At 44.3% G+C, this 18,339-nt stretch overlaps 1 protein-coding gene across 1 annotated transcript; it reads right to left on the reverse strand.

Moving 5' to 3' along the window:
• Positions 1–9,870: 9,870 nt before the first annotated feature.
• Positions 9,871–10,791, reverse strand: LOC308123926 (uncharacterized protein; the record flags this gene model as incomplete). The annotated part of the gene is made up of 1 exon (XM_080486673.1): positions 9,871–10,791. One exon carries the CDS (start codon positions 10,789–10,791, stop codon positions 9,871–9,873), a length of 921 nt encoding a protein of 306 aa, XP_080342799.1.
• Positions 10,792–18,339: the final 7,548 nt, after the last annotated feature.

Below are 18,339 nucleotides of genomic sequence, written 5' to 3' on the forward strand. Positions count from 1 at the left end.
AATCCAAGTTTCCCTCCAGAGACACAAATCCTGCTTCTGTGTGCGGTGGATAAACCAAACCCAGTCAGAACAATGGAGATCCTGCTCCAGTCACATTCATGTGTTCATTCACACTTTTCCAGACCTGTTCTGTGGAGCTTGATTTGAGGGTTCCAGATGGTTTCCAGCAGTCTGTGCTGACGATCAACCTCCTCCTCGTGCTGGACGATAGTTTGTTCAAACTCTCCCAAAGCCTGAACTGAACTCATTGTTGCTGCACGAGATGAAATGTTTCCTCTGTGAGACACGACAACACAGCCGAGAGAGTCCAACAAGCTCCAAACAGTAGTGGAGGGCGGCTCGAGCTAAAATATCGACGTATTCTCCGTGGCTCTGCACGCTCCTGTAACTCCACTCGCGCTTGCTCCGCTCCTCCCTTTCCTGTTTCCGGTCTGACGTCACGTGATCACCCAGGAACCTTAGACATAAGAACGAGACGCCGCGCAGCCTGTAGAGCGGCCGCCATCTTGTGAGGGGCAAGTCTGACCCGTCAGCCTGAACAAGTCTCTGTGACCGCGATGTGTTTTCTGAAGAAAACCATGCAAATATACATTTACATGACTGTGAAGAATCATTGCTTTCATTTTTAATTTATTAAATTAAAAAGTATTTCATTTATTTATTTATTTATTCAATGTAGCATACTAATAGAAAGTATTGAGAGGAAATGGAAGAAGTTTGCAGACGGGACATTGGGATGCTGTCCTCTCCTTTTAGAGCAGCAACATGATGGAGTCATGACAAATATATGCAAAAGCGTTTATTTACACACAATGTGACATTTATGTATAATGAACACGTGCATTAGGGCACAAGTTATAACTTTTTGTGTAACAAATTTAGATTTTTTTAACATATTTATACACAATAACATATTTAACTATTATACTTTCATTCATTTTTATATATTTACCTTTAATATTACATAGAAATAATTGTTAGATAGTTACCTATCCCATATTTATTTATTGTTACACATGTATCTATTATTCCATATTATATGACATATTCTCTTTCAGCTCTTCATGTATTAGATTTTTCACTCTCAGTTCCTCCAGAAGACCCCCCCACTGTGCTCTTTGCCCTCCGTTCTCCATCTTTTCATTCCTCTTCTCTCTTCTCAGACTCTCCACCTCGGCCATGGCTTCACTGAGTCTGGCTGTCAAAGCATCAGGACATGTGGGCAGTGCATAGGAGAGGTCCTAGTGAAGAAAAAGATTTACATGTTCAGAGTCCTGTGTTATCACATTAACTCACTGCTTGTGCAACGTTTAATCAATTGATCTGCTATCCTAATCAATATATATAATAATAATGTTTGTGTACATGTCAGTATGTCTAAAAGGAGTGAGGTGGGACATGTTGCTCAGCTGTTTGAGCACAGCCAGACAGTACTTCCTACTGGGATCAGGCTGAGGTTCTCCTGCTGGAACAGGCGGGGAACAGTACACTGACTGGTTCTGAGCAACTCATTTCTTTTGAAATGTAATATTCTACACACTGTAACTAAAACAGCCTCCGTTAGATGAACCCAATAGATGTTGATATTGTTGTTGTTGTTTGATGGCGAGCTTAAGCCAGGGAATAGAGAGCATTTTCCACGGCTCCAGCTCATCTATGTCCCAAGTTAATGTTATATGAGCTAAACACAACGACAACAACAATAAATATGTTTTTCCTACCTGTGGAAGGTAATCCCACGCAGTCCATTGTCCTTATTTTGTCTGTTTGTACAACCAAAAGCAGAACAGTGATGCGGTATCTTTGCTGAAGTCCTGACAAATGCCCCTCCCAAGATGGCAGACGCACTGACGTATGTTCCTGCCACTTGGTGAGGCGTCTAGTGTATATGTCTATGTGTGTGAGCCTCTAGTTTTCACAACATACAGTGATAAACGATCTACTAGAGCAGTGGTTCTCAAACTTTTTACACCAAGTACCACCCAGAAAATACTCGGCTCTCCAAGTACCACCATAATGACCAACACTATACAGTAGCCTAGTAAGCCTCAGCATTCATCAAAAACAAGGCAGAGGTTTTACTCCTAAAGAAGTATATTTAATATTGTCAGCCATTGTAACATTTTACACAGCAATATAGGAAAATAAAAGACTGTACTTAAATAATGATGATTCAATTAAACTATATTGCACAGAAAAGTTAAATACTTACTCATAAGTACTTAAATAAATGAAAAACAAACGAACAAAAAAACAGTTCTTAAAGATTAAATAAAACTGTACTGTACTTAAATGTTAAGTAAACAATGTACTGTACTTGATTAAAAAATAATCTAAACAGGCTGCTTTCTGAAACAGAAACACACACACACACACACACACACACACACACACACACACACACACACACACACACACAGAGGAAGAACAATAAGATTAAGAATAAAACTATGATAAAAAAGACGGTTAATGGATTCTAGCGAATGTCTCTATCATTCTACTATAGATCTGGGATCCCCCCTCCCTTCTCGTGTCACATGGCCCCGCTTGAGCCAATCAAAATGAAACATGGCTGTCATTTCAGGAAATTATGTTTTATTCACGGACTGAGTATTTCAGACGATAAATATGATGAAGTAGATAACGGCTTTAGAAGCGATCGAAGTAACTCCTCTTCCACCGTCCAATTCATCCATATTAGTAATCAGCGGGCAGCGTTACGGCAGTTCCGGCACTTCGTGTCACGATCGCCCGTAATGCTACGCTTAGTGACCCGCTAACCTCCGGGACTCGAGGTGAAAAGTCATTTTACACACAAAATACTTCAGTTTTTTCACTAGAATCAGCTTCGATAGGCCTTTTCTCACAGAGCTGCTAAATCCCGTGTTTTCAGGTGCAGTACAGACTAAGTTAGGGTATAAACGCTCTACCGTGTGTTGCCGTGACGCGAACCCAGAAATGAGGTCCCTTTGTCGGGGTCAGTCCACAGAAAGAGCCGCTGAATAACTGTTTTCACATAAAAACTTTATTTTTTATAAGAACTCGATTGTATATGTCGTTATTCATGGTACAGTGGAGGAACTCTTGGAAATTCATGTTCAGAAACGTTGTCCGGAGCTGTATAGGCGAAGATGCCCACCTGTGCCCACCATCAGGTGGGCATGACAACGCCGACTGGCACAGCTGGTCACCCCGCAACTGATTAGTTCACACGCCGGTACCAAATTTTCAAGAAAAACACTTTATATAGTGAGATATGGACGTAAAAACAACAGTAGTGAAAACAGTCAAAATAAGCTTTAGGGCCCAAAGGGTTAAAAACCTCCACCTCTTGCCATCAATTCCTGCCTGCTACCGTGAATAACTGTTGATGTCAGCGCTTTTATATTTATTTCAGTGATCCTTTGGCGTACCACTAGAGGGAGCCCCGAGTACCACTAGTGGAACACCTACCACACTTTGAGAATGACTGCTCTACAGGAACAATTAGATTTCATCCCAGATAGACTCTAGTGTTTTTCCCATGTGAATAATGAGACCATAAGTGAGGTGTATGTGTGTGTGAAATGAGTGTGTGTGTGGAGCGTATACAATTCATACTTACCTGGTAGGGGAGATACCATGATCAAGAAGGTGGTTCACCCAGGGTGAGGCTCAGCCATTGCACTCCAGCTGTGCTGACCCCTGTGAATTCCCCGAATGTGGGAAACTCGACTGTATAATTTCTGGTAGTGGGGGACTGTGTCTGCACTCTCCCCTGATCACTTGTTCAAGAAAATGTAGTATTACCAAACATTCCCACATCTTACAGAAAGATAAGTGTTACTCAGCAGGTTCAATTCAGTGTTGATCTTATATAGTCTTCAAGTCATGCAGAGAAAAGCACTGACTGTTGTCCAGGCTCTATGATTATTTAAATGTAAATGTAATAGGCCAAACAGGAGTAGAATAAAATAAAGGAAGCTAAACAATACATAAAAGCATAAATATATAAAACTGGAATACAGGGTTGCAGCTATTGATTCTTTTTGAAATTGAGTGTTTTACCAAAGAGTTGAACATTTTCTAACAACAATACTATTACTAAATGTGACAGAAAAGACAGGCCAGTTAAAACCAAATAATTGGCTTTTGTTTGTGAAACAAATGACTCAATTAAATAAAGAATAATTGATAATTGATAATACAACTGAAGTTTTTGGCTTAACTTTGTCCTTTTCAGTAATAACACATGAACCTTTAAATGTAAAGTAAATGAATTGATAAATACAACAAGTGAGTGAAGCCCATTTGGTCTTAATGTTCAATTTCATCCCAGATAGACTCTAGTGTTTTTCCCATGTGAATGATGAGACCATAAGTGAGGTGTATGTGTGTGTGAAAGGAGTGTGTGTGTGGAGCGTGTACAATTCATACTTACCTGGTAGGGGAGATACCATGATCAAGAAGGTGGTTCACCCAGGGTGAGGCTCAGCCATTGCACTCCGGCTCTGCTGACCCCTGCGAATTCCCCAAATGTGGGAATCTCGACTGCATAATTTCTGGTAGTGGGGGACTGCGTCCGCGCTCTCCCCTTAACACTTGTTCAAGAAAATGTATTATTATCAAACATTCCTACATCTTGCAGAAAGATAGTAAGTGTTACTCAGTAGATCCATTTCTTTGCTGATTATATTAAATCATCCTGATCTGCAAATAATGCAGAGAAAAGCAGTGATAGCTAGCCTCTATGAATGTTTACATATGAAATAGACCAAAAGCGTAGAACATATTAAAGCACAAACAATACAAAAAAGCACAAGTAATTAAAACTGGAATACAGGGTTGCAGCTAATCATTTGTTTTGAAATTGACTATTTTACCAAAGATTTAAACATTTTCAAACAACAATACTATTACTAAATGTGACAGAAAAGACAGGCCAGTTAAAATCAAATACTTTGATTATGTTTCTGAAAAAAAATGACTCAATTGAATAAAGAATAATTGATAATTAATAATACAACTGAAGTTTTTGGCTTCACTTTGTCCTTTTCAGTAAAAACACTTGAACCTTTAAATGTAAAGTAAATGAATTGATAACAGAAATACAACAAGCGAGTGAAGCCCATTTGGCCTCAATGTTGTCCTTTCCTCTACAGCAGTGGTTCTCAAACTTTTTACACCAAATACCAACCCAGAAAATACTTGGCTTTTCAAGTACCACCATAAAGACCAACTCTATACAGTAGCCTAGTAAGCCTAAGCATTCATCAAAAACAAGGCAGAGGTTTTATTCCGAAAGAAGTATATTTAATATTGTAAGCCACTGTAACATTATACACAGTTAGATTAGTAACACTACGCTTAAATATAGGAAAATAAAAGACTGGACTTAAATAATGATTTAATTAAAATATATTGCACAGAAAAGTTAAATAAACATTATTAGTTGCTACGGTTGATGGTAGTCATGGCAGCAGGTCCAAGGGGGCGGGGCTTAACTCCATTGATCCCGTGTGACCACACCGAGCCTTGAAGTTGGTAAAGGCCGATATGTGATGTCACACTGAGCTTTGAAGAATCACCCAACAGAGTTTACAGAACCAGTTGGCTCTTCTCTCATCAGTTAACCTCAGGAGACACCAGTCCAGGAACCTTTACAACCAGAATTCAACTATTTTTGAAGTGCCACTTCTAAACTTTGTCCACGAGTGTTTTAACTGGAGAAGTGAGTATATTGATTATTTTGTTGGTAAAAGGTGAAGCCACAATATCCATCGATGGAGTTAATATTGAGAACGTATATCAGTTTAGGTTTTTGGGAATCATATTCTGTCTGTGTGGATTTTAAACTTTAGACACTAGGGGGCGCGGTTTGGCGCAGACGCGCGATTTTGCTCCATCTGACTAGCAATTTCACACTTGCACTCTGAAGCGAGCCAACAAAGAAAACTTTATCATGACCCTCCTGGGGTGGGACTGAATTGAGGCTCGTTGCTGCTCTGTGCTATTTTTTGGATTTTTCATGGAGCACATTCATAGTGCACACTAACTAATTACCAGAGGATTTTATTTTGAATGCCAAATATCAAAAGTTTAACTGGAGTTTATGAGGTCACATTTCAACATTTTGTCTCGACTTTCCACAGTCTGTCACTCTCACCGGTCGATTGATTTAACATTATAACACTACTAAGCTAGAGATAAACCCAGTTCAGTGAAAAGGTGGGACACTTCTTTGTAATATAGATTCAGAAGGACTAAACCAAAGCAAAAAACAGTCTATTTCAATAAAGTCAATATACATCTAACGCACGAGCAAATGCTAAGCTGCATAATTCAGTAATTGGAAACAACATTCTGCACCATTCACCACCGCATGGTGTCATTTCTTTGATGGACCCAGTGCTCCAAAGAAATGACTCGTTAAATACAAAACAGACACACAACAGATAAAGATAATGTCCTCCATGCTACATCACAAAAAAAACAAAAATTCATTTCATGTTCACAGCTTAGGTTGTTAAAAGAAGTGCTGATGCAACTGTGTGCATTTTCCTCATCTGATTTTCTCAACTCGAAAACTATCAGAGGACCTGTTTACTACAGCCGTGGTGCCCATGCACAATAGCAGGAGTGTAATGATTCTAGAGTGTAATGTTTAATGATTCTACCAATATAAGAGCCAGAATACAGCTGAGCAGGTCTGGGATGGATTTCTTTATTTCTCTGCCATGTGTAGTGAACTAGAAATCAAGCTCAACACCACAGAAGCTGTTCTGCCCTTCATCATCTGCAGCCATATGGAAAGGACATACCAGTCAGTCACTAGTGCAAAAGCAGAACGCAGTTTCAGCCTGAAATGAATTCAAAACTCTCTCTGGGCATGAAGGAGGCCAGACTCTCAAAGCTCACTTTGCTCTCCATAGAGAGACGTTGTGCTTGATAAGAAGGAGGTGGCTGGAAGGTTTGTGAGGATGAAGGAGAGGAAGATGGTGCTATAAGATATGAGGCCACGTTACTGTACATAGTTCAGAAATACCTTGGAGACTGGACGTTCAAAGGTAATCTGGTGTGAACATGAAATGTGTCGGCGTTGCTGTTTGAAAGCTCCTCAAACTGAATAAAGCCCCGACACTGTTGGTTGAGTCCTTTTGCTTCTTGGTCTGGGAGGAGGATTCTCACACACAAAGTCAAAGCCTCTTTTGAAATTTAACACAAAGAATCATGGTTGATGACCAAAGGGCTCGTCCGGGAATTGAACCCAGGACCTCTCGCACCCAAAGTGAGAATCATACTCCTAGACCAACGAGCCGACATTTTGAAGAAGCTAAAGGACTCCAGTGATTGTCATAAATAAGGCAGGAGATCAAGACTCTGACACTGTCAGGTCACAGTTTGACAGTCTGGTTCAGTAGCACATGCTCAGTAACAGCGCTCCGTAGCCTCCGGCTGTCCCTGTGGGGGGAGTCGGGATTGTGAAAGAAAAGTTCCACCTTCAGAGCCGGGACCAAAAAGTGACGGTTGCAGTGGATCCGAGCACCACTGTCGTATAAACGGAGCCCAAATGTGACTAAAGTTTTGTGGTTCCACTTGTTTTTGTTGTGGTGTAAACGGACCTTAAATCATCTGTAAATTAGAACCCTGATTGTTGTGGGCTGAAGATGGAGATGTGCAGTCTGTAAGTCACCAACACTATCCTGAATGGACTTTCTTCTTCTTCTTTTGGCTTTAATGGCAGTTGGCATCCATGAAGTAGTATTACGCCATCTGCTGGTTCTAACTAGTCTATACTATTTCCAAGGATTGGGAAAGATCAAAGTGACAAAAATCTCTTCTTTAGTTTCATCTTTACTTTGATCAGAATCTGATATTCTGAATGAATGACAATCTTTAGCCCCGTTTCCACAGCGCCTCTTGGTACCGGTACAGGACCTGTGGTAACCGTTTGGTGTGCGTTTCCACTGTCACAGTTACCGATACCAACAGGTGCCATTGGTAACCATTTCTCGCTACCCCTCGCTACCCCTCCGTTTGGGATACCAGGCGCAACCTCCCGGATATGAGGGGGAGGAGCTTCAACACTGTCGTCTGCTGATTGGTCTGTGACAACCGCTACTCTAACGGCAAGCCCGCCATTTCAAATCAGTAAAGATAGTGGAAAATGGATCCCTGGACAACGGAGGAAGTACAGTTGCTCCTCTCCATAATCGGAGAAGAGCAAATCCAAAGAGAGCTAGACGGGGCAATTCGCAACGAGAAAACCTTCAGGGCGGTGTCCCAGAGGATGAGCTGTGGCGGCTTCAATAGAAGTCCGGCACAATGCCGGGCAAAATTAAAGAAACTGCGCAGTGACTACCGCAAGGTAAAAGATCACAATAGCCGCAGCGGGGTCCAGAGGAAGCACTGGCGGTGGTTGGACGCCATGGACCAGATTTATGGCCACAGACCGGCCAGTCGGGGCAGAGAAGCCGGTTTGGACAGCGCCACGGCCCTGTTGGAGTCTCTGGTGGAGGGAGATGGTAAGTTATAAAAGTTATTAAACTCTGAAATCCATGCTTTTTGTATCCACGAGGCGCGAGCCCGTTAGCTTTAGCACGCGGCTTAGCTAGTGAGCTTCAGCCCCAGTTATCGGCGCAGTCTGAACGTGTGGTTTGTTTACATTTCTGCAGGAGGAAGTGAGTCGATGGGTGAGGATTTCACCTCCCCTGGACCCAGTAGTGTGGAGGGGCGGTGCAGCACACCATCACTCCCAACCCCATCACCTGCATCGCCACCAGCCTCACCACCTCATCCAGGGGTTGTGTCGCTCCAGCAGCGCCCGGGTAAGGAGTAGCTTTTACATGTTGTTATTGCAGTACTGGTATTCTGTTAAGTAGAAGTATATACATGCACCATTACATTGAATACTGTGATAAATACCTAACAATGCATAGCACAAATGATGCAGAGTACTGATATATTTTCTGCTGTTTTTGCAGCTGGATGTTTCTATTATTATATTCATGCTGTATATTTATACTTCTGTGAAGTGTCCTTGAGTACTGTGAAAGGCGCTGCCAAATTAAATGTATTATATTGTTACTGTCCAACGCTTTACTTAAGTTCTTTCGCCGTTTGCTGTTTAGGCAGGAGAAGGCGGGAGCAACAACACCACCACCTGACAGAGCTCCTGAGGGAGATGCAGGCCTCAGATGCGCGGGTGGCACACCTCAGTCGGGAGTTTTTGCGCCAGCAGATGGAGCAGCGGGAGAATATACGTCTGGAGGAGGTCCGGGCCCGCCAGGAGGAGGTCCGGGCCCGCCAGGAGGAGGTGCAGGAGGAACGGCGCCAGCTGGCTCAGCAGAGCCAGCTATTTAATGAAACGTTCTTGCAGGGGGTGGCTTTGCTCGCACAGGCCATGAGAGCCCAGCGTGGCACAGGGCCAAATGAATAGCCCGTTAAAATGTGTAAATAATATGTAAATAAAATGTTCAAATAATATGTTCAAATAAGTAAATATGTTCAAATAAATCGTTTTTTCACACCCCAATATGTGCATCTACTTTTTGGTCAACACTTGTGATGTGCTGGAGGTCTCCACTCTGACTGGGGTGTGAATTGAGCCGTATTTTGTGAGGAACAAGTTTGAAATGAAATGAAAACTTGTTACAATTCAGATTATTTTTTCTGTCAGACGCTTTCAGAAAAACTTGGCTGGGGTTGTTAGCAGTGAGCTTTCTGATTTGTTTGGCTTGTAGATGGACAACAAGGGCGCAAAGATCAGTGTTGCAGATTTAATGCAGCCTGAAACAAGCAGAACAAGAACAACAAAATAGTAACTCAGGTAACAGAAACAGGTGTTTGAAATAACAACACTAAACAGGTTCTTCAAATATATACAACACTTCATGCATTTAGGAATTGCAGGAGTCCCTCTCTCACATCCCTGCCTTCCTCATCTGCACCCTGTCCCAGTGCCACCACAGGTTCAGCTGCATCGCTTGCCTCCACAGTGGGGCTCCATCCATTGTTGTACTCCTCTCCATGAGTCTCACAAAGATTGTGCAGAGCACGACACGCCAGCACCATGGATTTTGCGAGGCTGACATCACTGTCATTCCGCTTCAACAGGCAGCGCCACCTGCCTTTCAGCCTTCCAAAGGCGTTCTCCACCACCACCCGAGCTCTGGAGATCTTCCGGTTGTACACCTGCTGCCCTTCTGTCAGCCGCCCAGTGTCCAGGAAGGGTTTCATGAGCCAGCTCTGCAGTGGGTAGGCGGAGTCACCCAGGATGTAGAAGCCTGCATCCACCCCGCCGATGTTGCTGGTGCATGCAGGGAAAAGGCAGCCACGGTTAACCAATTCCCAGAAGGTGGACAGTCTGAGAACACGCGCGTCGTGCAGACTGCCAGGCATGCCAGTGAAAACACTCCAGAACAGACCCCTTCCATCCACAATTCCCTGAAGTATAATGGAGTGCCAGCCTTTCCGATTGAAGTAATCGCAGTGGCAGTCCTGTGGTGCCAAAATGGGAATATGCGACCCATCTATTGCCCCAACACACTGCGGAAGCCCCCACCTGTTCTGGAAGTAGGCTGCCATTTCCTGCAGCTTCTCCTGGTCTGGAAATTTAATTTGTTCTGCAACCAGGAACTGACCAGCAGTGTCACAAAAGTCCTGCACACAGCGACACACGGTGGTCTTGCTGACACCAAACAGGTGGCCAATGCTGCGATAGTCGGCATTCGTTGCAAGTTTCCACACAGCTATGGCAACTCTTTTGGTAAGAGGGACACACACACGGAAGCTTGTGTCACGCCTCTCCATCGCCGGACACACTCTCCCACACAGGTAGCGAAAGGTCTCTTCAGACATCCGAAAGTTCTGCACCCATTGTGTGCTTGTGAAGCAAGGCACTATCCTCTCCCACCAGTCGTTGCTACGAGTGACAGCCCAACTTGTACTCCTGTGGCGGTGTTGTTGCAGCACTGCCAGGATGACCTGGGAGACATAACAGCACATTTATACACATTTAAACATCAATCTATTTCTATTTTATTATATTGTATTTTTAACTGTTTTTCTAGTTTCTGCTATGTGTGCTTCTTTCTTTTTTACTATCCTGTTGTACCACTGCAAATTTCTCCACATGTGAGATCAATAAAGGATATCTTATCTAATCTTAATTAAAAGCCAGTGACATAAGAAAATTGGAAACACTTTTAAATTACTAAAAAAGCCCAGTATGAGGCTTCCCGTTTTCGGTAACACGAAATCTGAAGAATTATGAATTACAGGTGAAATATATCTCTTCCCAATAACTGTACAATAAACTAAAGTAAGTACAAATGGCTTCTGCAGCGGTAAAACAACTACTAGTAGTAACTATTGAAAAATACAACATTTTTATGAAGGTGACATTTTAATGGCTGATTAATCATGAGGTGCATTTTAGACATGTAATGGAGTAAAAACTACAGATAATCGCGGCCAAACGTCATGGGGTGAAAGTAAAAGTATGCTCTATATTTTAACTGAAGTAAAGTACAGTTACCCGGTTGCGTCGCCTCTTTCTTCTCTCCCGCAGTCGTCTCTCCTCCTCCTCCCATATCTCCTCCACCTCCCGCCTCTCCTCCTCCTCCCGCCTCTCCTCGTCTAAAGCCTGTAGCCTTCTCTGCAAAACAGCCTGTCTCTGTTTAGCAAAGAAGCAAAAGGCCAGGAGAAAGAACACGACGATCTCATAGTCCTCCATGTTTGTTCCTCGAGTTCTCCCGCGTTGACCGCTGCGTAATGGCGTCACATCCTGTGTGATTACGCGGCCGTTCATAACCCCGCCTACATTTCAAACCGTTACCCGTGTATTGGAAACGCGGCACTGATACGGGTCTGGTTACGGATAGTAACCGGTACCTGATCGGTACCGGTACCAAGGGGCGCTGTGGAAACGGGGCTTTTGAATAAAGAAGAGAAACAGTGAAAATGCTCCACTGTATCACCTCAGCATGACCAACAAGAGATTAGCAGGGATACAAATATGTCAGAAAATAGGCTTTATACATGACCTGGATATTAAGTTCTTTTTTTACAATGGTTCATAAGTGTTTATTTTATGTTGTAATTATAGCATAGTGCTCATGCTTTTATTTTGAAAGAACTCACAGACAAGGTGTGGTAAATCAGAAGTAGTTGTTGTAAATCAGATAGAAGTACCACAAACGTTGATGAGCAGTAAAAGCGAATTTTAGTGTACTGTGATTTCAAGCTTAGTTTAATTGTAATGTAAAGTAAAAGGTAATCTATATTATTTCATGGTACAAACATATGGTTAAAAAGGACAAAGTTGTAAATATACATGGAAATTACATATTAAGAGCACTCAAGGTAGAGATTGTCAACGGTTAATAATTTAAGGCAATTCATTTAAGGTTGTAAATATGGTAAAAGTGTAAAGGTAAAACATGCTGTTAAGAGTTGCTAATGGTATTTTTCTGTTTACATTGTAGTTCTTACGGTGTGTTCACCTGCAAGGCTCAATAAAGTTGAGAAGCATCAGTTTGAGAGAGCATCTTTTCTACCGCGGCTGCTCCAGGCTTCACTGATCCACAAAGAGGTGCAACTGTTGGCATTCCAAAAGGACAGTCAGGAGGACTGAATACATTCTATTAAAGTACTTTGATCTGATCTATTGAAGACTCTGATCTTACCTTTAACACTAAACAAAGAGATTCACAATTCAAGTGTTAAAGTGCAGAGAATCTCACAGCAAATCCACAATGTGAAACATCAAATAGATCCAACTGTCATTGAACACACACACACACACACACACACACACACACACACACACACACACACACACACACACACACACACACACACACACACACACACACACACACACACACACACACACACACACACACACACACACCAGTGAACCAAGCCAAGGAATTGATGAATTCTTCATCCATCAGACACCCTGTCAGAAAGGGTGGAGGTGAGGACTGATGTCCTCCTCAACAGAGAGAAGCTGCTGGTAGCTCACTCTCTATAGGCATCGGTTCAAATCCCATAGAGTCTAGTTTGGACAATTCTAGTTTCCCAAAACCTTTAATCTCTGGATTGAGTTCCTACTTGTAGTCAAATGTTTTCACACGACCCTGTTAACCTCCAGCAGAGTTTCTGTAGTGTAGTGGTTATCACGTTTGCTTTACACGCAAAAGGTCCCCTGTTCGAAACCGGGCGGAAACATAAAGCAAAGTTTTCGAAAGCACAGTTTCCAAAATATTAGGAACTTAATGGACAATGATGTCTTGTTACATAATCCCAGAGTTTAATTTGTGCCGGATCTTGCCGAAACAGGATCTGGCCCATCACAGATTTTGACCGGCACTTATTTGATTGGATCCAGCTGCTCATTACAAACAAATTTAATAAAATCTAACCCCTTTAATTTACTTTTATGAATTTAATAATCTTTTTAAAATATTATATTTGGACAGCTGTATATTTTATCGAGTTGAAATCAGTAGAAAGTTCACTGTACACAAAACTGGATGTAAAAACTGAACGGTGAGGAGGAGAGGGAATTTCCGGCGCTCTCACGCCACGTCACTGTAAACTGTGATTTTGAGTTAAAACTGTGTGTGTCAGCTCGCTGGGAAGACGGTGGGAGACGATGGACAAAAAGAGACAGTTGGATTTGAAGAGCTTTTTTAAGCCAGGGCTGTTTTTTGGGCTGTTTTGGACGATTAAAAAGGTAAGCAGGTTATTTCTTTTCATTTTCTGCTGCTGCTGATTCATGAGAGGATTTGTGGCCTTATGGGTATAAAAGGTGGTAAATATTTATATATATATAGAGAGAGAGAGAGAGAGAGAGAGAGAGAGAGAGAGAGAGAGAGAGAGAGAGAGAGAGAGAGAGAGAGAGAGAGCACCCTACTGACTGATTCTCCATAAAAAATAAAAATTTGATTGCATTGAGACCAGCTGATCAATTCCATGGTTGTTTCAGTTCAGATGGGGATGTAAAGAGAGGCTCTTGTTAAATTCTGACACAGGAAGAACGAGCGGAGCGGTTTGTGGGACAGTAAACTCACGGAGCTGATAGAAAATATGTCGGCGCTGTTGGGATCAGATGACACTTCGTTCCTCTTCTCCCAGCTTTTTCTGCTTCAGCTCCGGCCGGCGGTGCGCTCGGCTCGAGCCACTTGGCCTCTGGTGCAGGATAAGGACTATCATGGTGGAGGAAGTTGGAGGCCTTGTGGGGCCTTTCGGCGCCTCAACAATATCACATCCAATAACGCATGACTGGTACCTGCACCTACTCCAGGGGTGGTGCAACGCAGCCGTTATGGCCGCGTGCTAAGACCTCCAAACAGGACTTAAGTCATTTTTTTAACGACTGGGTGGTACCATTCTGAATGTTCAGGGGGGGCCTGTGTGGTGCACCTTTGGGAAAAGTTCTCTAATTCAGAGTGGAGTGGGTGTGTCGGTGACGTGTGAGGGGTGTGTTGGTGATGCGGTAGCTGTTAAAGGTGGATGTGCGGTGATGTCACGGGGTAAAATGTTTGACAGAACGACTGTCATTCTGTGTGGAAAGAATAAAGAAAATCTACTCGACAACTCTGCCGTCCCTTCTTTCACGGCTTCCACAAGTTATTATTAAGTTATAGTTATTAATGTATTTATTCAGTTGTCTACTTTAAAATACAAACAAAATCTTCCTTCCATAACATATTTGCTGTTTGGTTAATTCTGGTCCTACAAATTGTCCTCATGATGAGACCCTCTGAAGAGGAGAACCTGTCTTCAGGGGACTCCGGTCCTTGGATTGCAGGGAGTCTCTACATCAGAGGTTTTACTTTATAAAATAATCCACAAGAAGAGTCTTTCTCTTAAATTTACAAAACATTGACTAACATTGTTGGCAGGATTCGAACCTACGCAGGGAGACCCCAATGGATTTCAAGCCCATCGACTTAACCTCTCTGCCACAACAACATGAGTCAGAGGTGTTTTATGGCAGTGTAATATTCCCTGTGTGTGGTTCCTGATAACCCTCGGGTTCAGATGAGAAACGTCTTTTCAGGACAGACGTTCTTCCCAATCACTCCCTCTCAGGTCACAAAGTGTTTGCCAAGGTGAGTGTCCATGTGACACGTGACTGTTCAGCCCCGTTTCCACTGTACAAAATGTGTCTGTACAGTTTGGTTCAGTATTTTGGTCGCTTCAATTCGCTTGGAACCTCAACCAAGCAGGTACCACGAAAGTACCAGGTACTACCATGTAATGGAAAAGCATCAAAAGTGAGGTGAGTCAAGTAGGGCTGAGTAGGTACTAGTGGAAAAGCACCATCAGTTGACAAGTAAGAAATAAACCCCCAAAAAACATGGTGTGATACTTACATCAACTTTTCACAAAGTAGGGTTTGGTAAAATTCTGTTGCATTGGAATTGAACCTGGGGCCCCCATGTGGCAGGTGTGAATTCTACCACAGAACCACCAACGCTTACAAGTGATCACAGTCCAACCAGGGGAGGTCAGGTGAAACAACTGCTCTGGTCCATGAGCCCCTCCCCCGCAGTTTGAGTGATACTCAGTTCTGGTTACACAAGAGTCCATGTAAAGTTTTGCTACTTTGACTCCTGAGATGCTCTGACAGAAAGCCTGGGTTCAATCCCCAGCATCACCAAGCTTTACGTCCAACATCAATAGCAGCGAGTAGATTAATAGTGAGTTAGTGTCTCTTGATCATGAGGAGACACAAGTCAAACAGACTCTGACACGTCTCACTCACAAACATGATACACTTTTCTGTCCCATTCTACAAACTTCTTCAAGTCTTCTTCACCATCGCTCTATATTCTTTATCATCTTTGACTCACTTCAATTCACCACTTCACCATCTGGTTCAATTCACCACTTCACCATCTGGTTCAATTCACCACTTCACCCTCTGGTTCAATTCACCACTTCACCATCTGGTTCAATTCACCACTTCACCCTCTGGTTCAATTCACCACTTCACCCTCTGGTTCAATTAACCACTTCACCATCAGCTCTACCAGTTGTCCCCCGTAACAAAATATTCCTGGTCCAGGTCCATTGTTGTCATACTAGTACGCACAGTCTCCTCCTAAGTTTATTTTAGATCACAAACTTCGTGTGGAAAGTGGCGTACGCATCTTTCAGGACCTGTTATGTCATAATCAACCTTTATAAATGAGCCCAGACATTGTTCTGGCTCCATCATGTTCCTGGTCCAGGATCAGTTTAACATCCAGACCCAGAGCATCGAGTGTTTTTAGGAGAAAATCATGAAATGTGTCGGCGTTGCTGTTTGAAAGCTCCTCAAAGTGAATAAAGCCCCGATACTGTTGGTTGAGTCCTTTTGCTTCTTGAAGATGTTGCTGGTTGGTCTGGGAGGAGGATTCTCACACACAAAGTCAAAGCATCTTTGGATATTTAACACAAAGGACCATGGTTGATGACCAAAGGGCTCGTCCGGGAATTGAACCCGGGACCTCTCGCACAAAATCATGAAATAATCCCCTGATAAACAAAAATTAATAATTAAACAAAACACCAAATGATCACATGACCTTAAACTCGCGCTCAGGCTTTGTTCTAAACCAGGGTTAACTCCGCCCCTCTTCCCTGTCACCAGCTCCGGCCCGTCATGTCACCGGTCAGTGTGTGTGTGTGAGTGTGTGTGTGAGGCTGTTTGGATGTTTGCACGGGTAAACCATGGCCAGTCCAGATGTGCACCCCTGGATCACTGTGCTGACAGGGGGAGAGCCAAAGATGAACTCAGTGAATGATGTCATGAGAAATACGGAGGGGATGAGGAAATGAGTGAGGCATGTGTGTGTGTGTGCTGATGGAGCCGCTCCATCACAGCCTCCTCCTGCACACATCCTGCACCTCCTCCTGGACTCATCCTGCGCCTCCTTCTGCGCCTACTCCTGTGCCTCATCCTCCCTCTCCTCCTCATCCTCCTGCACCTCCTTCTACACCTCCTGCTGCATCTCTTTCTGTGCCTCCTCCTCCGATCTCCTCCGCCTCCTTCACACATCCTGCACCTCCTTCGGCACCTCCTCCTCCGCACCCTTCTGCACACATCCTGCGCCTCCTCCTGTTTACATCCTGCACCTCCTCCTGCACCTCCTTCTGCGCCTCCTCCTCCTGTACACATCCGGCACCTCCTCCTGCACCACATCCTGCACCTGCTCCTACACCTTCTCCTGCACCTCCTCCTGCACACATCCTGCACCTCCTCCTCCACCTCCTCCTCCTCCTCCTTCTGCGCCTCATCCTGAGCCTCCTCCTGCAGACATCCTGCACCTCATCCTCGACTCTTCCTGCGTCTCCTCCTGCGCCTCCTCTTGCACACCTCCTGCGCCTCCTCCTTTAAAAACCCTGCACCACATTCTGCACCTCCTCCTGCAACTTCTCCTGTGCCTCCTCCTGCGCCTCCTCCTGAAACACATCCTGCACCTGCTCCTACACCTTCTCCTGCACCTCCTCCTGCACACATCCTGCACCTCCTCCTCCTCCTCCTCCTTCTGCGCCTCATCCTGAGCCTCCTCCTGCAGACATCCTGCACCTCATCCTCGACTCTTCCTGCGTCTCCTCCTGCGCCTCCTCTTGCACACCTCCTGCGCCTCCTCCTTTAAAAATCCTGCACCACATTCTGCACCTCCTCCTGCAACTTCTCCTGTGCCTCCTCCTGCAACACATCCTGCGCCTCCTCCTGCACCTCCTCCTGTTCACATCTTGTGCCTCCTCCTCCAGACATCCTGCGCCTTCTCCTGGACTTATGCTGGACCTCCTTCTGTTCCTCATCCTGTGCCTCCTCCTCCTCCTCCTGCACCTCCTGCACATCCTGCACCTCCTCCTGCGCACCCTTCTGCACACATCCTGCCCCTCCTCCTGCACATATTCTGCGCCTCTTCCTGCACCTCCTCCTGTGCACATCCTTCGCCTCCTCCTGCTGACATCCTGCACCTCCTAGTTGACTCATCCTCCACCTCCTCCTGCACCTCCTTCTGTGCCTCTTCCTGGGCCTTCTCCTGCAGTGCACCTCCTCCTGGACTCTTCCTGTGCCTCCCCCTGCACCTTCTCCTTCTCCTCCTCCTGCGCCTCATCCTGTGCCTCCTCCTCCCCCTTCTCCTCCTCCTGCACCTCTCTCTGCGCCTCCTCCTGCACCCTCTCCTACGTACCCTTCTGCACACATCCTGCACTTCCTCCTGGACTCATCCTGTGCCTCCGCCTGTGCCTCCTCCTGCACCTCCTCCTCCTCCTCCTCCTGCTTAGAAAGTGTAAATAGTATAATGTAACTGCAAATGAATGCTGCTGATTCTATTTGTAGCCTCA

The sequence above is a fragment of the Lipophrys pholis genome (genome assembly GCF_963383615.2).
Source record: "Lipophrys pholis genome assembly, chromosome: 18".
NCBI classification, from domain to species: Eukaryota; Metazoa; Chordata; class Actinopteri; order Blenniiformes; family Blenniidae; genus Lipophrys; species Lipophrys pholis.